This window comes from Pleurodeles waltl, chromosome 8 (genome assembly GCF_031143425.1).
Source record: "Pleurodeles waltl isolate 20211129_DDA chromosome 8, aPleWal1.hap1.20221129, whole genome shotgun sequence".
Taxonomy (NCBI): Eukaryota; Metazoa; Chordata; class Amphibia; order Caudata; family Salamandridae; genus Pleurodeles; species Pleurodeles waltl.
The window spans coordinates 670,646,538-670,669,243 of record NC_090447.1 but is presented as its reverse complement, the minus strand read 5'-3'; the positions used below and the strand labels follow the sequence as shown (position 1 = coordinate 670,669,243).

At 47.1% G+C, this 22,706-nt stretch overlaps 1 protein-coding gene across 2 annotated transcripts in view; it reads left to right on the top strand.

The window, feature by feature from the left end:
- The window catches only part of CRYBG3 (crystallin beta-gamma domain containing 3), a 1,300,096-nt gene that overhangs the window by 1,125,963 nt on the left and 151,427 nt on the right, over positions 1-22,706 (top strand). For both annotated transcript variants that reach the window (XM_069204785.1, XM_069204786.1), the window contains one exon: positions 20,062-20,220. In XM_069204785.1, coding sequence (XP_069060886.1) covers positions 20,062-20,220 — 159 coding nt within the window. The remainder of the gene's footprint in view (positions 1-20,061; positions 20,221-22,706) is intronic.

Here is a 22,706-nt window from a genome sequence, read left to right as displayed (position 1 = left end):
AGATCGGGATCAACTGGGCCCAAGCCATCCTGGTGCCATTGGACTGGGCACAGAGAGTTTGGTAGACAGAACTCCTGGGCATGAGCATTCATCCTCTGAGCAGGCTGCCCCTTTGGGAGGATCTCCTGTCGCAGCAACAGGGCAGGGTCTTGCACCCAAACCTGGACACTCCTCTCCTTTATGCCTAGAGAGTGAGTGGTGACAACTGAATGTCTTTAATCTTCCTCCCAAAATCTGTGATGTTATACTGCGAGTGAGGCTTCCCTTGGCATAGACAGTGTATGCTTGTCATTGGGACAAGTTTGTGACTTGGTGCTCCTCTCAACAAGTTGACTCACTGCCTCACCGCTAGAGGTGCTGCTGTTTATGTTATCATTAACTCATCAAGGCCTTGACTGGGTGCTGGTAAAGGTTTCCTGTCTGATATCTCGGTCTTCTTACAGTTGCCATATCAGCCTACTTTATTTCAGTCACCTGTTGTGGCACGTTTTATTAATGACGTACAGCAATGGTTCCCATCTACCCCTTATGTTATGCCCCAATGGGACCTTAGTTAGGCCTTAACTTTTCTTACATGAACCCATGCACAGCTGACCTTTGTGGCTTCTGCCTTCAGTGGCAATTACGTCAGCCAGGAGGGTAAGCAAGTTTCAAGCTATTTCTGTTCAGCCTCCTTACACCAGCTATTACCCTAACAAACTAGGTCTTCTGACCTGGGACTCTTTCCAGTCAAAAGTGGTGACCCAATTCCTTGTCAACCAGAACAGCACACTACTAGCATTATTGCTCCACCTTATCCCACCAAGAAGGTGGAGAGTCTACATTGTCTGGACCCTAAATGAGCCTTCTCTTTTTATATTGATCATACTAAAGAACACCAGCTGGATGGTCAGCTCTTATCACTGCACTCGCTGGGGTGAAAAGGGCAAATTTGTACAGGAACAGATCATCTTGCACTGGATTGTGCGCTGCATAAAAATCTGCTAAGCATTGGCTAAGGAGCAGCCTCCTGAAGGCTTGTGGGCTCATTTCACCAGAGCGAAAGCAGCCACTGCTGCATTAGCAAATGGAATGCCTTTCCTGGACATTTGTCAGGCTTCTACGTGGGGGATTTCGTCACATTCACGAAATGCTACTGCCTGGACAGTTAGGTCCATCGAGTAGGGCACTTTCCCCGTCCGGTCCTTCAGGAATTTTGGGTTTAAGCCGGTTTACAGACCCACCTGAAGAATTTGCGGTAAGAGATCTCTGTCAGAAGAACAACGTACTTACCTTTGGTAACGCTTTTTCTGGTCGAGACTCTGCCAGCATGTTAATTCAGTTTATTTCTCTTTTTTACTTTTTTCTCCCTCCTAACGTTTCTACAGCCTTAATTGTCTTAGATTTTGTCCTGATGATGACACTGGTTAAATCAATTGGGGTCAAATGCGACATTCTATTTCTTTGGACTGTTGAGGCAACAGTTTCGTACATTGTACATACGTAGAACACTTCCCAATGTACTTAATGCCATTATGGTGAACGTGCCAGCCATCATTCAGTTTGAGTGCTTTTATTTTTAAAATTCAAATAGGATCCCCTGGCTTATGTTTCTACGAAACTCTTTTGAGAATTTAGGTCTTAGATATATGTTTGATGAACCTCACCTATTAACTATAAATTCTAGGTCCGTTCTGAAGGCTACTTACTCCGAGTACATATCAGACCTGAGATTTTACAGTTCTCTGAAATTAAAATCCTTTGATTCCTATTCTCAGGTTGTGACAGCCCCATGCCTTGAACCTTATCTGACCTGGTTTTCCAGTTTTAAGATACTTTCTTTTTTAACACTTTTTAGACTTAATTTAATTCATTTTAAAGTAGCGTTTCCTGAACCATGTTTTTGGAAAAGGGATTTACCTCTTTGTCCCTGTGATTCTAGATCAACCCAGAGTACTTTGCACTTTTTTCTCTTTTGCCCTTTTTATGCTGCTCCTAGAGGGGTTTGCATTTTACCCACTTTACGTTCTGTTAGACCCATCCATTACAAGGAAGCTTTAATATATTTTCAGAGATTGCCAGATAGACAAATTTGTCATTTTGTATTAGATTTTGTTACAGCTTCCTTAAGCATTAGGAAAAGGCTCATTTCATTTTAAATGTATATGTATGTATAGTTTAATATTGTAAGTTAATCTTTGTATTCTGTTATTGTGATTTTTCTTATGTTATGAGTTTTATTTGTTTCTTTTATGAGATTTTAGACCGGATGTTTACGTAATGTTTTAGATATGGTACTATTTTATTCTTCTATCTATTTACTGTAACGTAATTATTGTGTGGTATTTGTGTTTTTGTCTGTACTTTTATGGCATTTGCCGAATAAAGTTTTGTGACTGACTGACTGACTGAGTGCTTTTATATTTGCCTTCACTTCCGTCACTCAATTTAGCAATGCACCATCTCATTTTTAATAGGTGTTGGATTTATACTAATTGGTATATTTAAAGATTTATGTGTTCTGCTTTTTTCTTTCCACTCTATTTATAATTCAATATAAAGATTTGCACTTTAGTATTCTTCACCAATATGCTTGCCTACTATTTTCAGATAGTCAGTTATTGGGACTGGCTTGTCCCCTGCATGATGAACAGTTGTATCTGAAGCCCTGCATGCTCAAACTGTACACCTGTGATCCTGTTTCTTTTTTTATTTTTTGTCATGCCACATACTAATCCCATACATGTGCATTGGTGTGGGCCTGCTTCAATGGCAAGGATAGGTTCTGGACACAGTACTGAACTGGAAGGGGTACACCAAGCGTATCCTTCTAGTGACAGGACTACTGTCCCTATTGTAGGTTCCAGGATTGGAGCACGGTGGTGGCAGCATATCGTATTAATGAATTATAGTGACATGCATTTTTACCTGTGAGACATAAATGCAGGTCTACTGGCCCATGCATCTAAAAGGTTCAGTGTGTGTGTGTGTGTGGTGGTGTGTGACTAAAATTAGGAGTTTTTGGAAGCCCACAGCCTGGACCAGAGTACAAGATTGTTGCTTTCTCCATTCTGCAGGTCTATTTCTGGTATTTCTCTAAATAGGAGGAAGGTGGGACCAAATGCTATGGTGAGGAAAGAGGAGACAGGCTTTCCTTAGAAGATGGTGCCCTTCCTGATACTTAGGGCTCTAAATGACTTTGACTGCAGCTGCCATTAGGTAGACCACAGGAGGTACAAGGTAAAGCCTGCTGCATCTGTTGTTACAGAAAGGTGTCCTTTGAAGGGGCACATATTCTTGTCTCTCCTCCTTATCTTTGTGAGGAGGGGTTGTATGTAGCTGTGCGCAGCCTGCCCTACCTTTTGTACTTTTGTAGTAGGCATCCCTGTAGACTGTCCTGCTTGGCAGAGGCATCCTTGCTGACATAGTACAGGCCTGGAAGGTGGGGATCTAAATCACTTTGACTGCAGCTGTCCTTACGTAGATGGCAGGGGGAAGGGGCAAGGCCTGCAGCATCTGCTAGGGGAAGGTGTCCGTTGAAGGTGCACAGATTCTAGTTTCTCTTCCTGATCTTTGTATGTGGGGGGGGGGGGTGAACGGGGGTCATATGTTGCTATGTGCAGCCTGCTCTCATATTTTGCACTTTTATAGCAGGCATCCCAACTGGAGATTGTCCTACTTGGCAGAGCATCGTTGCAGACAAAGTACAGGCCTGGAAAGTGGCCTGTCCAGGACTCCTGAAACAGAGCTGACTCGAACCTGTTCCAAGAAAATAGACGTAGAGTACATATCCTTCATCTATCTGAGAAATTAGTATAAAGATAGGAGTTCAAGACCCATTGTTGTTCTGGTCTCTTCTACCAAGTACTCAGTGACTACTAAGCAGCCAAGGGCTGGTGTCGTACTGACAGAAAGCTACCTAGGGGTGATCAGAATGTTTTTGTTTTTGTTTTTTTTAGTGTATTTATTATTTTTCAGTGCAAAACCATACCAATGGTGACAAAAGCATAGCGCAAAACATCAGTATATTGCAGCTCTTCCCCCGTTGCAGTGGGACAGCAGACACAAATCCATAAGCTCCACAATTAGCAGTGTTGACGGCATTATGACAATTGCAATATGGCATGGACATTGGACAGTGGCCAATATTTTGAACTAGAACAAAATGGGTGACACCACCACCAATAATAAGAGTGAGCATGCCAACAGTTACCATGCAAACTACAATGACCTTGTACTCCCCACTTGCTATCAATGAATCAAGTACAATCAAATACAAGTGATGACCATAAATAATGTTGCATGTCTACATTTAGGTGTAGTTATCAACATGCGAGTGGGTTAACATGTCCTGCGGTTCATGGTACGACATCCATGCACCTCATACCTTATTAAATTTTTGGGGGCATCCACGGGCTCTATAAATCACTCTCTCAACCATCACATACAGATCCATTCCTTGCCTCCAATCTGTAGTCTGGGAGGGCTCAGGAGAGCCCCAATGCCCATCTCGCTTTACCACCACCAGTCCCAGGTGACTGAAAAGAAGTTTGGCGTGGGGCAGATCTACATTTGTGTGGATACTGAGTAGTATGTAGCCGGGTTCCGTTGGTATCTGTGTTTCAAGCACTTCCCTCATTACATATATAATATTTGCCCAATATTTCTTTATACTTGGACATTTCCACAGAGAATGCATGAACGTGCCTCAGAGGACCCACAGCCGAGGCATGTCAGGGTTGGGGGACCTTCCCATCATGTGCAGTCTCACCCTATCATAATAAATCCTGTGCAGGATTTTAAACTGAATGAGTCTTAGTCGCATTCGTATGGCCACTGTGCGGGGGTGCATTAGGGCGGTCTCCCAGTCAGTATCGCCCATTGGCCCCAGGTGTCCCTCCCATCAGCTCCTGAGCCCTCTGAGTGTATCTGGCATGTTGTTGTTTAAGGTTTTGTATATCCAGGAGATGGCTTCCTCTTCCAGTTGACCCATAAGGAGACGGCCCTCTAATGGGGTGTAATCAGGAAGGCCCGATACATCTAAGTTTTCGCCTTGCCAAGCGTCCACTGATTGGATGTATCAATAGTATTGAGATCGGTAAAGAGAGTATTCCTCCTGTAGGTCAGAGAAAGTCTTTAGTGCATCCTCATTTTTGAGGTGGCCCAACTTGGAAATACCAATGGTTGCCCATCCCCGAAAGTCCTGTAAACTCCCCAGTTCCCTCAAGTAGGATCCCTCCCATAATGGAGTTTCCCTGGTAAGTGTAGCGTGGCAGCCTATTTTGCGTCCAGCCTTGTGCCAAGCCTCTATCGTAAGGTGTATGGGTAGCAAGAGGGCTTCCGTGCCCCTGTCCCTGTATTGGTAGTGCAGGTGAGATTTATGCATTAATTGACTTCTCTCAAGCAGATATGTAGAGTGGTCCCCTGGAGTATTTTCCCAGTCATTTATTGCTATCAAGTGAGTTGCCCAATAATATGCCCTTAGGTCCGGTAGAGCTATTTCCCTGTTTTATGAGTTTCGCAGGAATGTCTGCAGTGAGATCCTGGAAAGTTTCCCGTCCCAAAGGAATGTGGCAACCTCCTGATCTACTTTGGCAAAGGAGTCATCGGGCCATTTCACGTAGGTGTGTTGGAAGGCATACAGTAATTTAGGAAGAGAGATCATTTTAAACAGGGCTGCCGTCCCAGGCAACGTTAGGGGGAGTTTACCCCATCACTCCATGTCCTTGTGGAGCTCAGAGATGACTGCTGTTAGATTTTGCTCTCTTCTTGTAGTGGGGTCTGTCGTAATGTAGATCCCCAAATATTTAAAGCCAACTTCATCTATGTGTAAGTTAGCCGGTAGTACAATACATAGACTGCGGCCCCCTATCCGGAAAAGTGCCGATTTGGACCAGTTGATACTATAGCCCGAATAGGTCCCATATTCTTCAAGTGTCTCCCAGATCTGGGGCAACGTCGCTATCGGGCTGGTGATGTAACGAAGGACATTGTTCGCATATAGCAAAATCTTTTCAGATTCTTTCTCCCCCTCGTCCACTCGAAAACCTAGGAAATCTGTACGTGACCGGATAATACTGGTGAGGGGCTTGATTTTCAAGGGGAACAACAGTGTCGAAAGAGGGCAGCCCTGACGCCTGCCTCTTTTTATGGAGAACTCATCTGATTGATGATCGTTGAACTGAACAACTGCCATTGGGTTGGTATACAGTAGCTTAACCCATGCTCGAAATCTTCAGCCAAACCCAAGCTTCTCCAACCCAGTGTCGTGAACAGCCAATGAACTGCATCAAAAGCTTTCTGAGCATTGTGGCTTAACAATAAGTGAGGGTCCTCACAGTCCTTAACGGTGTTGATCCAAGTGTGAATACAGAACAGATTGAATCTCGTGGACCTCTTGGGCATGAAGCCGGTTTGATCAGGGTGGATCAATGAGTGTATGACTGTAGCAAGCCGTGTGGCCAGCATCTTGACAGGGATTTTCACTTCCCCATTCAGAAATGAAATGGGTTGGTAAGAATTGCATTCGTCCGGGGGTTCCCCTCCTTTAGGAATCACCACTACCATGGCCCTCCACAAGTCTTGTAGGCGCTCACCCACTTCTTTGGCTTCACAAGATAACTGCAGGAGATAGGGGGTGAGAATGCCTGAGTTTCCCTTAAAGAGGTCACTCAGGAGGCCTTTGGGTCCGGGGGTCTTCCCTGCGGACATTGCAGTAATAGCTGTCTTAATTTCTTCAGGCTCTATATCTAGATCTATGGTGTTCTATCCTCTGCGGTCAAGCACTGCAGGGGGATCTGCGCTAGGTAATTCCTAAAGCGGGACGAGCTCAGGTTTGTGTGTCTGCTGTAAAGATGCTCATAGTATTGCACAAATGCCTTAGCAGTCTCTGGGTCAGTGTTATGTACAGTCCCATCGTCCCCCACTATCTCCCGCTTCTCTCTCTCAGCACACTAGCCAGGCAAGGAGTTCGGTGTTGTAGGGTTAGACCTAGTTTCCTCACCTCACACTGCACGATTGCCTTGTATTCCTTCTGTACGATCAACAGTTTGCGCCGGGTGTGGTTATCAGTCACGGTACCAGGGTTCCGCTCTAATTCCATCAATAGACTCTCTATTGAATTTATGTCCTCCAGTTCACTTATATGTTTCTGGGCAATAATGTTTTGAGCTCTATCCTGGAAGACTGGTTTATAGGCTTCACAAAGTGTATTTGCTGAGGTCACAGAGCCCTTGGTTTCCTTAAAATACAGCTCGGTCCCTTCTCTCAATTCATTTGCCATTTCTGTACCCTTGTGAGCCCCTGCACTCAGCCTCCACAGTTCCTGCTATTCAACACCTGAATCCCAATTGTCAGCCACAGGAGTGAATGATCCACCAGCCCTCTTGCTAAATATTCTCCCTCTTCCACCATCGCCACCTCTCCCACTGGTGCCAAAATATAATCCAATATGGAAAAAACTCTGTGTGCCCCCAAAAAATAGGAAAAGCGCTTGGCCCCTGGATGCTGACAACACCATAGATCGGTCAGGACCAAAGAAGACACCATGTCAGCCAGAGGAGTTCCCCGCGAGGGAGATGTTGTATGCTGCGACCTATCCATACCGGGACAGATGACATAATTGAAGTCCCCCCTATAAGATGAAGTGGAGCATTTGACTCCAAAAGGACCTCAGCAAGATTTACATATGTCTGTTGTTGGAGTGTGGGTGGGGCATAGACGTTCACCAGCTTCATCTCCTGTCTACCCCAGTACCCCTGTGCTGCCACAAATGTGCCTGCGGGTTCTCTCCATATTTTAGTGGTCCGGAATGGTGGGGACTTTTTAATCAGGAGTGCCACCCCTCTAGACCCTGTGGTGAATCCTGTGTGTGCAATGACAGTGTATAGGCCTCTACCTAAGAAGTGACAATGGGGTCCCTTAAGGTGGGTCTCCTGAAGAAGGACTATATCAGGTCTACTCGTTTTAATATAGGTCATTACTAGCCCCCTTAATTTTGCAACCCAGGCTGTTGACATTCCAAGACAACAAAGTGTACTTATCATTTTTCCCCATTAGAACAATGCTTCAATTTTACTAGGAGCCAAACAGACCCTACCTTGACAGTGGGAATCTGTTGCAGTCTGGTGCTAAAGTGCTGTGTTTGCCTACTAAGTGCTGTCTCCATTTCAAACAAGTTGTTATGACCATTAAACACAAGACTTCCTGTGTCCCCCACCTCACCTCCCACATTTCCTTTGTTGAAAATGGTCCCCATTCAACAAACTGTTCCACAGAGAGGATGTGGAGGTCTGTAATCCCATCCCACCCTATCAACTGTAACTTCGCAGTGTGTCTACTTGCACTGTGCAACCCAACACAACAACTGGCCAGCTCTTAAAGCACGGTGGTGATGGTATGTGGGCAGATTTGGTCATTTCAGCTGCAGCTACTGTTGCGGGGGGGGGAGGGAGAGGCCTTTGGTCATCCCATTTCCCCGGAAGACAAAATCAAATGGCAGACGGGAGCAGCCCTTCGGGTTGCTCAACGCCATCTGCAGGTGATGGGATGTCAGGCACCTCTTCCCCCTCCTCCAAATGAACTATGGCTGACGCCAAGGGGTGTTGTGGGACTAGGTCTCCCCTGTCCTTGATCCCAGTCAAATCATCTTCAGTTTGTGCTTTTCACGGAGCCTCTTTATTTTTCTTTGCCGCTACCATAGTGTCTCCATCCGAGTCCGAAGGTGGCATCAGGATATGTGCAGCTCTGGATTTCTGGTGTCTGGAGAGCAAACGTCGCCAGGACAGGCGTGGCTCTCTACTTGAGGATTCTCATTGTGGCACTGGGCTCAGCCTGCTCCCCCAAAACGGTCGGGGCGCTGCACTCTTAGCCATCTCCCCGGCCATCTGGGTTCTTTCTTCAAGCCATCCCCACATCTCCAGTGTCTGGAAGAAGTGAGCCTTCCCCTGAAATAACACTTTCAACTTGGCCGGGAAGAGAAGCATGCGCTGCAGATGGAGAGAATGCAGTTTGGCCTTAATTTAGTCGAAGTTCGCCACTGAACCTCCCTAATGTAGTCAGAGAAAAGCTGATTCAGCGAGTTCCTGTGTCGCACTTCTTTAATTCTCTGGGCTTCAGCTAAAATGTAGTCTCTGTCTTGATAATTCAGGATCGGCTCTATCATAGGTCTTGGTGGGGCCCCCGGGTAGTGGTTTGTTGGTCAGGGCTCTATGAACTTGTTCTATCACAAGGCAGGAAGATAGCCTCTCCTTCGAGAATATTTGCATAAGCCAGTCTCCCAGAAATGTGCATGCATTCTGGCCCTCCACCCCCTCAGGGAAGCCACAAATCACAGGTCATTTCTTCTCGCCCTGTTCTCTGCATCCTCGAGACGCCACAGTATGTCTTTAGTGGTTGCTCGAGCTTCCATGGCTTCTTCCATGAGTGTGAGGACCATGTCCTCCAAGTCTGAGATTCTCGTCCCAGGGTTCATCACTCTTTCGGCCACATTTCTGAGATCTTGGTGAAGTAGCGAGACCTCCGCTCTGAGTTCACCAATTAAACCCTCCAAGAAGGCCCGGGAGGACTGCAGCAGTGCGGCACTGTCCGGTATTGTCTGCACCGGCGAATGGCTGTCGTCTCCTACATTGGAGGGCACCACCTTTGCGTACTTGTCAAGTTTCCCCTGGCGAGTGGGGCGTTGCTCTCTGTCCCTCGTCATGCCTCCAGAATGTATATTGTTGACCCTGGGGGATCTGCTGGCCCAAGGGTATTGCCGCTGATGGCCCGTGGTCAACCCCAGTCAGGCTTGCGGGGTCTCGCCTCTCAGAGAGGGGTGTGGTCAAGAAAAAGGATTATTTTGCCACCCAGTGTGGGAGACCGAGGAAGTATCCGAGAGGCCCCCTACTGTGTATTGTCCTGGGCCTTCCCCCCGCCCTACACCAACCATGGATTCTTTAGGGGGTGCTCCACTCACCCCTCCATGCTTCACACACTCTTGGCTGAGCTGCAAGGCGGGGCCCTCCGTCTCTGTCAGCGTTCCCTGGGGGGGCATCTGGTGTTACTGCAGCACCCCTCTCTTCACTTTCACTTTCAAGATCAGTGGCCACAGTCGGACTGCTTTCGCTTGTTTCGGTGAGGGGGGGAGGGGGGGGGGTGGAGGGCAAGGAAAGGGGAGAGGGGCTAGCACGTCCCAACCTGCCTCCTCTACCCGGCTCCGGCGTCTTCACTATGGCCCGGGAGACCCACGGTACCCCCCACCGTCCATGGGTCCCAGCGGTCCTCTTCACACCAGCTCCGGGTGATTAGCCGGTGTCCCAGCAGAAGGCAGGAGCATCCAGGTAGCAGACGGCAATCCTCTTGGGGGCTGTGCGGCAGCCAGCCGCATAGCATATTGTTCAAAGGGGGCTATGGCAAGAGCTGGGAATTGGGTTTCTGTCAGTGGTCATCTTCCAGGTGGCAGCAGCAGATCACAGTATGCTCCGGTACTCAAGTGAGTACTTGACTCATGACGCAGGTCGCTCTGGTTCTCCAATGAATACTTACTGCATTCCTCTTGGTCACCCTGGCCATATGCCTACAAATAACAGTCTTCATGGTTGTGGACACCAGGTGCTATCTTCAACATGCCGTACCTTGAGATGGTGACCTGAACTTGTGACGTGTAGGACTAGGGCCAGGGGAGGGACCCACTAGAAATAGATGAAGGCAAAAACAGGACAGGCCTCAGAGAGCACACAGACTCACACCTGTGAATCTAGTACTAGTACATGATTGAATCTGTAGTGGAATTCTCTGTTTTTTATGTAATAAAGTGGTTGTCTTTTCTACAAACAGAAGCACAGGGCTGGACATTGATCGAGATGCGCTGCTGGGGGTGGTATTGATTCTAGAGCCTTAGTACTCCCACAATAACTTCCCTGGGAAACCTGTGACTGCTCGCTTACACTACTACAGAGAGTTAAGTGCAGATAGAGTTGCACTTGGCCCAGTTTGCAGCCGTAGTAGTGCTAACTCTGACTCAGCAGTGATAATAGGCCTCACCACCATGGTCATGGAGCGGGATATCCCATGTACTTCCCCGGGTCCTGTCTGTTAAGCTGGTTCCCGCATCCTGCTAAAACTAAAATCATAAGCTAGTTCTTGGATCTGGCATTTATTATTGCCAAGTGGAAAGATCCAAGGGGACCCCTGGTGGCAACGTGGAGATGGGGATTATTAAGGTGGGTGAGCTATGAGGATGAGATGAAGCTTTGAGAGAAGCTTTGAGAAGCCAAATTAGGTTAAGAATAGCTTGAAGGAGCTAGGGCCTGGGAGACATTGATAGATGCATTACAGAGCCCGGACCCCCCCACATCCCTGGGGAAGAGTTACCTACCTCCTAGATGTAGGGTATAAACTGTGAGTAAGCAATTCACCACTGACATTACAAATATGGGCACAGGTGAGTTGGTAATATACTGGAGATGGAAAATACACACAAGACTAACTGGGACCACTTTCACATGTTATAATCATACTATTCCTGATGTTTGGACCGCTCAAGGCACGCAGACGGACAGGAGGGAGGGATTTAGAAGGAAGGTATGTTATTATATTAAGTTAGATTGTTGAGAGGTGTATGGGCCGATTGACCTTGCAATATATAGGGCAAAGTATTGTGGTTATCTTACATTTTTTAGTCATTCTAGTAAGCACGTTTTGAGGGGTCATGATGAGACTGTTTCTTTGCTACATCGGTACTGCAGTGTGAATCCCCGGTTCACAAGGTATATATACCACCACATTTGTAGCCTCTGCCTACCCAGAGGTTTCCTGAAGAGGTTCTTATACCTTCCAAACTCATTTCAATAGTAGCTTGAAAAATCCTTTACAACTTTTCTTCAGATTTCCTTTCCTTACCATTTGGTATACACAGCCAGAAGGAACCATTGTCTAAATTCATGTCACTCCTCACTTTACCTGACCAGTCTTTCTGTACCTCAATTTTGGTTTTGCCCTTCTCTTTAATGCACCACTCTTTCTACCTTGCATCTCTTTTTCCCTCACTTACCTCACTTCTCTACTTGTCTACCTCTGTGTCGCTTTAATTCACCTTTCTTTCTATCTTGGCTCTCGCTCACATGCCCCTCCACCTCCCTCTGCATTTCTTTCTCACTGAATAAAATTCCCTTAATTTTACTCTGAATCCTTATCTTTCTCTACCTATTTTCTCTACCCACCTCCTCCACTTTCTACCTCTCTGTATCTTTCTTTCAGATACCTCAAGTTTTCCTCTTCACAGTACGCTTCTCCCTCCCTCATCAGTCTTTCTACCTTACCTCTATCTCCCTTGTAATTCTGCTTCACCTCTTTCACTGTATGATGCAATTACCTTTCTGATCCTTCTCTAGCTTGCCCACTCCCATTTCACTCAGCACATCTAGTGGCCATTGTCTACCTAAAGACATATACACTTAGACAAGAGAGACAAAATGAGGAACAAGGCATGGTAAGGGAATTATCTGCAGCATTTTCTCGTCACTCAATGGAATCCTGAAAATCCTTGGAGCAGCGCTTTGAATTTTCCTGTTGCAGCAAGAATTCCATTTAAGAAAGGGATGTGTTTGTACCTACTGATCTTTCCTAGTAAAAGCTACAAATGATGCGCTGAGTGCACGTCTTTGTTTATTATTTTCCTCTAATTCACTAAACATTTACCCATTCACGTTTACTGTGCCATCCTATAGTGGGAGGTTTAGGATGGTTAGACACTGAATTCCATGTGAAATGTTTCTTGCTAGCCAAAAGAAACTTAGATCCGAAATTAAAAGTTGTTACAAACGGGCCACAAAATATGTCTTGCCTAGAGCCCCAAAAATACTCAAGGTAGCCCTGAGGTAGACCAAATGCAGCGACAGTTCAAGCTCCAGTGAAGTTTCCTTCTCAGAAAAGGCACAGCACGCGAAGTATATGCAGGGACGGCTCCTCCATTAGGGCGGAGGAACGTCGCCCTTTCCGCCAGCAGTGGCAGCTGCTAAAAGTGTTTGCAATGTTTGTTATTGTTTCCTTGTAAAGGGGCGGGGCCATGGGGGTGACGAGTGTGAAGGGGAGTGCTCAGCACTCCCCTTCAGAGCGCATGCTTGTTTGGCCGGCCGTCTCGGTACTGCCAAACACACATGCGCAGTGGGATCTCTCCAGCCCAGCAACACAGTTGCTTGGATGGAGAGAGACTGCACAGGCTCCCAGTCTGCCTGGTAGCACCCTACCTGGGCGCTCCCAGCTAATCCTGATGCTGCTTTGAGCAACCCCCTGGTGTGTGTGTGGGGCCTGGCCTGGGCAAGGCAGGATCTTGTGAACAACAGAGACTTTCCTTAGACGTTTGCCTAATTCAAAGACAGAAAGGGGTAGTGGACCCAAAACCCCAGACTTTTAGATCACTTCTGGATGATTGAAGAGGAGCCTCTGTCAAGGAGAAGAGCCGAAGAGCTGAGGAAAAGTGCTGCCCCTGCCTGTGACTGTGCTTTGTTGGTCTATCCTGCAGTTTCTGCTTCTGCCTGTGAAAGGGCACAAAAACTGGACTTTGTTGTGCTTTCTTGCTTGAGAAGAATCCCCAAGGGCTTGAATTGAGCTTGCCTCCTGTTTTGAAGTCTCAAGGCCATCAAAGACTTCCTCTACCAGCACCTGGACTCTCTGCTGAGACTCCTGCCCTACCAAGTGGTGTCCTTTCCAGTCCCTGGGCCCTTGAATGGTAAAGTTGGCAGAACAAGAGTTGAAAATCCACACACAGAACGTAGTCGGGGCTGGGAGATCGACGCATTGCAGCTGGAGAAACAACACGCAATACCAGCTTGCAGCTGCTGATAACGCAAACCCCACACAGCATGGTTTTCTAACACATTGCAAACAGATTTTCTTGCATCGTCCCTGCGTGTCAAAGTCATCCTGACTCTGCACAGATTCGATGTGCCCTGTCAGGAAATTGATGCATCACAGACCCGACCGAAGAAGAAACTATGCACGCCCTCTCTTGCAAGGAAGTAATCAATGCATCACTGACTTTTCCAATGCACGCTTGCCCGTGTGGCTTTATTTTTTACGCAAACCAGGTACTTTGTGCAAAATCATCGTTTCCATTAATTTCTATGGAGTAAGACTCTTATTCTTTTGAAAATTCATATTTTAACTTGTGTATGTTGGATTTTTGTTGTTTAGGTCTTGTTTGATTTAGATAAATATTGCCTATTTTTCTAAACTGGTGTGTTGTCCATTTTATTTTGTTTCACTGTATTGCTGTGTGTGTTGGAATAAATACTTCAACATTGCTTCTGAGTTAAGCCTGCCTGCTCATGCCAAGCTACCAAGGGGGCGAGTGGGGGTTAACCAGGTGTGTTTCTCCTTTGCCCTGACTAGAGTGAGCTTGGACAGGGGGTAACCTGACTGCCAATCAAAGACCCCATTTCTGACACTGGTGATCAGTGGTGAGGATTGGACATGTATTTGTACTTGTTATACAGTGCTTAAGTGTACACTACTGTTTTCAGTGCAGCCCACTATGTCACCACATACTACTTGTTTTTACTTTTGCTATCTTTGGACTTTTTTTCATGCTTCCAAATTTTTGGTGATCTTTTTATTTGAATCTTGAACTTCTCATTGGGAACTCTTTCTATCTTGGAACTTTGCACTTTTGATTTGCCATCATGTCTTAATCTGGAGATGCACCAGCTGGAGATGTTTTTGAGTTAGGGAAACGGAAAGTTGCACAGTTGCTCAATTGCAACAGTTCTGTAAGGGTATTGCCTGTCCCATTAAGAGCTCCACCAGGAACGAGGAGCTGCAAAAAGGCACTAAGGGCCTGGGTGACAGCGAAGGAGGCTGGGGGCACACAGAGGAGGAGGATGAGGGTGAGGATGGGTAAGTGCACGGTATATCCATTGGTGTAGTGGATGTACCTGTTATGCCTGGGGGGAGGTTCTCCAGGGCAGGTAGCAATGTGTCATCCAAGGGTCGGACTCCTGATGAGTTACAGGACAGACAGGCAAAGAGAAGTCACAAAATGTAATTGGAGAGGCTCAAAAAGGAGATGGAAGGAAGGAGGCTGGCCATTGAAGAGAAAAAGTCACTGCTGGCTCTTGAGCTCAGTTTGAGGGAGCTGGATCAGAGGAACCTGTCCAGTAGAGATGGTAACAGCAATACCTCAGTGCAGCCTAACAGAAGGGTACACATTCCTAAAGACTTAGTGAAAGACTGTAAGAGGGAGGATGACATATACTTGTGGTTCAAGGGGTATGAGTCTGCTCTCTATATGAACCTGGTCCCTGAGGCACATTAGGGAGGGGGGGTGGGTCTGTGGAAGTTTTTTCAGGTAGAGGGGAGGGACACTCTGACATCCTTGGGGGATCCTCAGGGACTCACCTACACCATAATGAAGAGCGCCCTACTCACAACCTATGGTCTGACCCCTGAGCAGTATAAGGATAAGTTTAGGTCCCAGAAAAGAAAGAGTTTCAAACTTGGTTGGAGTATGTAGATTCCTTTTGCAGGTCACTGGATAGCTGAGTGAAGGGCAGTAAGGTAACAACGTATAAGGGGCTTTTCAATTTAATTGCTTGGGAGCACCTTTACAGTCTTTGTTTTCCAAAGCTGTGCCAGCACCTGATTGACAGAAAGCTGACTGAGTCCAGGAAGCTTGTGCATGAAGCGGACCGTTGGGAGAGCACCAGGGTCCAGAAGAGGTATGGGGGAGACCATGACAAGGGTGGGCAGGGTCCCTCTAAGAAGAAGGAGGGGTAAGGATAAACAGGGGGAGTTCTCTAAAGGGCCCCAACCTAGTTCTCAGGGTAAGGATTCCCAGCCGCCCAGTGAGAAGAAGCCATGGTTCTCCAAAGGGAAATCTGTGGAGGGGGGTCCCCGCAAATGTTATGCATGTGACCAGGTGGGTCATATGAGAGGGGATCCTTAATGTCCCAAGGGGACACAGGCACCCACTGGTGCTCAGTAACAGGGTTTGGCCAGTATAGCTCTTGGGGAGGAGTTGGTTCCAGGTGGGTGGGAGCCAGCTGAAATGTTCTTGTCTCACTAGGGGACAGTGAGATGGTCCAGAGAACACTTGTGCCTGAAAACACTAAGAAGTACTGGCAGTAGGTGACTATCAATGGACAGAGGGTGGAGACTCGGAGAGAGACAGAAGCCAGTGTGACTACAGTGAGGAATCACCTGGTGTCTGTAGAGCAGATAGATCCCTGTGTACTTCACCATGTAGTTGCAGTGGACACCTCAGAGTGCCTGTGCAGAGTGGCACAGGTTCCCTTTGAATTTGGGGGGGGGGTCTCAGGTTCCTTGGAAGTAGCTGTGAGTCCAACCATGCCTCTAGATTGTTTGCTTGGCAATGACCTGGAAGATTCCCCTTGGAAGGAGGTGGAACACAGGTCACACTTGGAGATGTTGGGTCTGCCTGAGTGTGTGTGTGTGTCTCTACCCGCTCAATGGCATACCGTCAGGGTGGGCAGAAGCCCCTGGAGCCTGAAACAGTGGCCCAGAGGTCTGCCAGGAGGAGAGAGTGCGTGGGGCACGGGAAACCAGCACCAGAAGTTCCCCCTGTCTGGAAGGAGGCTGAACCTGAGGGTGACCACCTCCAGAGCCTAGAGGGGAACAGGTGGCTGAGCTGGGGGAGGTTCCTGAGCTGTCACAGAGGCAGCAGGAAGGGGAGCCCAACTGGGAGGTATTCTGTGAGGCTCAGAGATTATGCCCTACTCCGGAGGGTTTGCGGCAACAGGCTGCAAGCCAGGCAGCTGGCAAGGATTCAGGATCCTGGGGAGGACGGCCTCTATGGGGAGGACGGCCTCCTGTATAGTGAGCCTAAGGTTGCTGAGCGTGGGTCAGCCGGTGTGCTGGTGGTACCGAGCCTTCCTACTGGGGTTGGCTCATGATGTGCCTTTAGCTAGACATTTGAGGCAAGGTATAACCTTTGGCAGGCTTGTCACCCACTTTTACTGGCCCCAAATGTGCAGGCACTCAGATGCCTACTGTAGGTCTTGCCAAACTTGTCAGGCAAGAGCGGGGAGAATGCAAGGCTCCCCTCCAACCTTATCTGTGGTTAGTACCCCCTTTGAAAGGGTTGGTATAGACATTGTGGGGCCTCTGGATCCCAAGACAGCCATGGGCAACAGGTTTATCTTGGTCTCTGTGGACCATGCTACCCAGTACCCAAAAGCCATTCCACTGAGGTCAGTCACCTCCCCTGTGGTGGGACATGCTTTGATGGGGGTTTTTACCTGCATGCGGTTCCCCAAGGAAGTGGTATCTGATAGGGGTACCAACTTCATATCTACTTATATGAAGTCTCTGTGGAAGGAGTGTGTATAAGTTCACTACTCCTTACCACCCCTAAAGCATTGGTCTGGCTGAAATGTTCCACCGCACTTTGATAGGCATGATCATGGGCCTGTCAGAGCCCTTGAGGCATAAGTGGGATGTCCTCTTGCCATGCCTCCTGTTCTCCTACAGAGAGTTGCCTCACTCGGGCTTCGATTTAGTCCTTTTGAGCTACTGTATGGCACCCTGTCAGGGGACCTTTGAGTCGGGTAAAGGAGGGCTTGGGGAAAGCCCTTAGTAAACCACCCAGGATGTATTCAGTTACATGCTGGATTTTAGGAACTAGACTGCCCGCTTCAGGGCTCTTGCACAAGAGAACCTAGAAGCAAGCCAGGAATACATGAAATGCTGGTATGACCAGAATGCCACTCTGGTCGAGTTTCAACCTGGGCAAAAAGTGTGGGTGATGGAGCCAGTGGAGCCTACAGTGCTCCAGGACAAGTGGACTGGGCCATCTGAGTTGGTGGAGCGCAAGAGTGAAGTCACCTACCTGATGAACTTGTGGACTCCCAGGAACCCCCTGAGGGACCTGCATGTGATCCGCCTCAAGCCACACTTTGAGCGATCTGAATTTACAATGCTCCTAGAAACAGATGATGGGGTCGAGGAAGAGAGTGAACCTCGTCCTGACCTCCTGTCTGCTAGAGAGAAGGATGGGTCTGTGGAGGGTGTGAATCTCTCCCCCTCCCTGACCTCACAACAAAAGAGGGACTGTCGCCAGGTGTTGGGTCAGTTTGCTTCCCTGTTCCCTTTGACCTCAGGGGTCACACACTTGTGGACACTGGGGACAGTCTACCTGTTAAACAGAAGGTTTACAGAGTGACTGACAAGGTCAGGGATAGCATCAAAGATTAGGTATCAAAGATGTTAACCCTAAGGGTAATTACGTTTTCCAGTAGTCATTGGGGCAGCCCAGTAGTCTTGGTCCCAAAGGATGCTGTTCCTGGTGCTACGTCAGAATTGCTGTTTTGTATGGATTACTGGGCTCTCAATGCAGTCACTAAGACTGGCGCGTACCCCATCCCCTGAGCTGATGGGCTCATTGATCAGTTGGAAGCTGCCAAATACCTTACCACCTTTGACTTGACGTTTGGGTATTGGCAGATTGCTTTAACTGAGGAGACCAAGGAGAGGTCAGCATTTTCTCTGCTGAAATCCTGCCCTGCCAAGTGGTGTCCTATCCATTCCCTGGGCCCTTGAAACATGAAGTTGGCAGAACAAGAGCTGAAAATCCACACACAGAAAGCCATGCCGGCTTTCGACGCACCATCTGCAATGTGGCTGATAAATGATTCGCCTCCGGCTTCGCGGCTGAAATAGGCGCTCCATCTGCACCGCGGATGGGAGATGGATGCGTCACGCCTAGAGAAACGACGTAACACCCACTTGTGGCTGCTGATAATGACGCAAACCCCATGCAGCACGGTTTTCTAACACCGTGCAACCAGCTTTTCCACCCATCGTCCCTGGGCATCAATGTCATCCTGACTCTGCGCTGATTCGAGGTACCCTGTCCAGAAATTGACGCTAGAGCTCTCTCTTGCTAGGGAGAAAAAAAATGACACATCGCCGACCCGATCGCAGGAGAAACGATGCACGGCCTCCCTTGCGAGGAAGGGATCTACGGATTGCTGACTTTTCCGACTCACATTGCTTCTGAGTTAAGCCTGCCTGCCTGCTCGTGCCAGGCTACCTAGGGGTGAGTGGGGGTTAACCAGGTGTGTTTCTCCTTTGTCCTGACTAGAATGAGAGTCCTTGTTTGGAAAACCTGACTGCCAACCAAAGACCCAATTTCTAACAACTGGTCTAGGGGTGCCCGCTAAATACTGAATTTAGTGGATGTTTTAGAGGGAACCTGGTAGTTTCCAGTGGGACACTTACCTTTGGTTGGCTACACCCACTTTAGTAAACACTTCCTGTGGGAAGGGTCACTTCCCTATCCCTGATTGGCTATTTTCCTTTAATCTAAGATGGAGGAAAATTAAATGGAGTGTCCACCTCGCAAACAACACCTTAGGGCTGGTGCGTGCCAGGTGGGGCCACTCCCCCTTCTCTTTGTGTAGTTTTCCACCTCTGCTCCTCCCAAAAGTGGGTGTTTGCAAAGGGGCTGACCATCTGCTGCAGCTGCAGGCCTGGGGGTCGAGTTTCAAAGGCGGTAAGCCCTTTGCAGATCGCTGTCAGGGACATGCGGGAAGTTCATGTACAAATTAGGTAATGCCCCATTTGTGTATAAGCTAATTCCGTAATATAGAAAGGATATTGGACCCATTCTGCAATTTCAAAATGCATGCCTTACACCGAAAACACTACTGAGGGCCGATACACCAGGCTAGCACTTCTATATTACATAGTTTATTACTGTGATCACTGTACTCATAGCTTTGAACCTGCTTAAATTGTTTAACATAATTTAAATAAAACTATTATAGACTTCCATTTCTTGCAGTCACCCCACCATTCCTAAAATGTTCTGTTTCACACCGTCTTCAGTTCCGATGGGATTCTTAATACGCACCATAGTCACTTTTCAAATATATATCCATGCAATATTAGAAATAAACCAGAGTGTTTCTCATAGCTCCTATAACTGTTATCGTAAGTAAAAAGAGCTGATACTCTAAATCATTCTCTTTTAAATTATATAATAAACAGTTGATTAAGAGAAAATACATGAGGATGCTTTTCTTTTTAATGTGTTGAAATTAAGTTGCATTGTGCTTTAAGGCATGTTTTCTTCTTTTTTCCCAGCCTACGGTATTCGTCAGAATCAAGAACCGAGCCCTCGATAAATACTTGACTGTTACTGGAAAGCTGTCGGATGCAAGGGCAGCAACAGTATGCATGGCTCCCTACAATGGCAAGAATTCTCAGATCTGGTACTTCTGTCGTGGATTATTCAAATCCAAGGTACATTTCCATGGAAGACCTAGTGTGCAACCAGAAAAAAGTTATTTTTTTGTCTACCCATGAAGCCAAAGTTTCTGGCACACATTAGGTTGAGAAGAGGGTTTATTGATGATACACTTTGCAGTTTCATAATACGAATTTTTAGTTGAAAACCATGTCAAACTTTATAATTTATCAGACTCTTCTGATGCCAGGTTGTACTTATTTTCCCCATTTTTCTCAGAGACCTCTATTTATAATAGTAAACTCGGTTGTCTTTTTTATATTTTTATCTCATCGTTTTTATGCTGTTATAAACACGAGCTGGGAAGTATTTTCAGCTGAGTCAGTCACGTGCTAGGTGCACAGCTGACAAAATGTCAGAGGGGTAAAGTCAGTCACATGCTAGGCTCACATCTGAAAGGGGACATTGAGTCACAGGTCAGATACACCACTTGCATTTTGTTTGACTGAAGAAGTCAGACACATGCAGGTGCGCATTTACTGGGCAAATAAGGCAGCTGAATGTTAGTCACATCCGTGAAAGCCCTGTAGGATAGGTGTAGTCACTTGTCAGGCGCATTTGAATAGCCATTACGATTCTCAAGCAATCCCCTGATGTCCATATGGGCATGTTCTTCGCTGCTTCTGTCTTTTTTTATAATGTCTTCTGTGCCCTCCTGTCACATAGTGTCACCAGGGGTTTGGAGGTATTAGCCACTAATGCACGACAGAGTTTAGAGATGCCCTTATCTTCTTTGGCTGATAATGTAATTTGCTCCCCTAAAGGGTTGTATTCTGGGAGATTGTTGAGGTCTTACCAGTGAGCCTCTAGCACATGGGATAATTGGGCGTATCAATAGAATTGCGTTTGCTGCATACTGTATGTTTCCACCAAATGAGACAATGGTCTAATATGAGCTCCTTCCCAGATATCCCAATGCTTGGAGATACTGATAAGGTCCTATGCTAAAAAGACAACCAGTTTTGTCATATGTCTAATTCATGTACCTCCCCATAATTTTATTTCGACTGTGAGGGCTCTTTCCCATTTCATTCATCTGAGTACATGACAAGGTCGTCTTTGTAGGTGGGGGAAGTCTCAGTGTGTATGCATGCCGTAAAGTAATTGGAATAGACCATATGGTTCACAATAGGATCTTCATGATAGGAGAATAACTAGTCATTTATAGTCATGATCTGACTCACCCAGCAGTATAATTGGACTTGTTGTAATCCTAGTCCCCTGTGGTATGGTATAGCAGCAGAACACACTTCCTAAATGTAATTCAGTGTCGCTTGCTGGCCCCTAGAAATGTTAACATTGCCGATTGTAACGTTTGAAAGGTGGATGGTATTTTGTGTGGTAAGTTTTGGAGGATCTTAGGTAGTCATGGGAGAGAGATCATCTTAATTAAAGCCCCCTTGCCTGCCTGATTAAGCACCAGTGGACTCCCTGCCCTGTGTAATATGGTTAGATAGAGTTGTTTCATTCAAATCCCATGCCTGCTTCTTATCAATTGCCACCTGCATGCCTAAGTATTTGAAATGACTCGAGGCCCGTTGGAAACCCGTTGACTTCTTAATCTCTGAATGATCTCCGGACACTGGGGCAATAAGTGGACTTTGTCCATTTCACAGATAGGCTAGAGGCCTCACCATAAATTTGCAATATTTGCATTAATCAGGGCATCGACTGTAGAGGGTCGCTTATGTAAATCAAGAGATCGTGATGTCGACCATTGGAATCCTCGCAGTTGGCACCAGTCTGTTAGAGTGCTGTCAAAAAGATACCTTAATCAATGGAAAATAAAACTAAGACTGAAAAAACCCTGCTGAAACTATATCCCTAACAACCCCACAGCCTAACACTTCCTGAACTGAAGTATCTGTCACTTCACCCCTAAATTTCAGCTATGAGATAAGAGCGGATGCCCTGGAAATCAGATGATGACCGCCAGCTCCAGATAGCACTTAATTTAAATAGCCCTACATCCATTCCACATTTACCTGTCTTCCTGTTTTCGTTTCCGGTTCCTGGTGGACGAAGCAGCACATGGTGCCCGAGCTGGGGAGCAGCTATTGCCCGTGCCGAAGGCTGCAAAATTTGCTATACCATTGCATCCCATTATGGACAGGGGCACACTGTCGGGGGGAACAGTGCTGAGGCAGGGTGCCTTTGCCCTAAATACCTTCACAGCAGTTAGCTGAGTTTCGCTGAAGCAGCCCACGGGGCCTCCGCACGACGAGGAGTGAGGTACAAGCATGGTGGCTTCGTTTGAGGCAAACCGGACACATCACCAACTGTCAGGCATTTTTGCCAGGGGGAGGACGACACCCCCAAAGGCAACGTACATCTATCTATACCAGTGGTTCCCAACCTTTTGACTTCTGTGGACCTCTACTTTATCATTACTGGAACCCAGGGACCCCCACTGAATCTTTATTGGAATCCGTGGACCCCTCACTGTGTTATGACTGGAACCCGGAGATCCAGGCTTAAACAT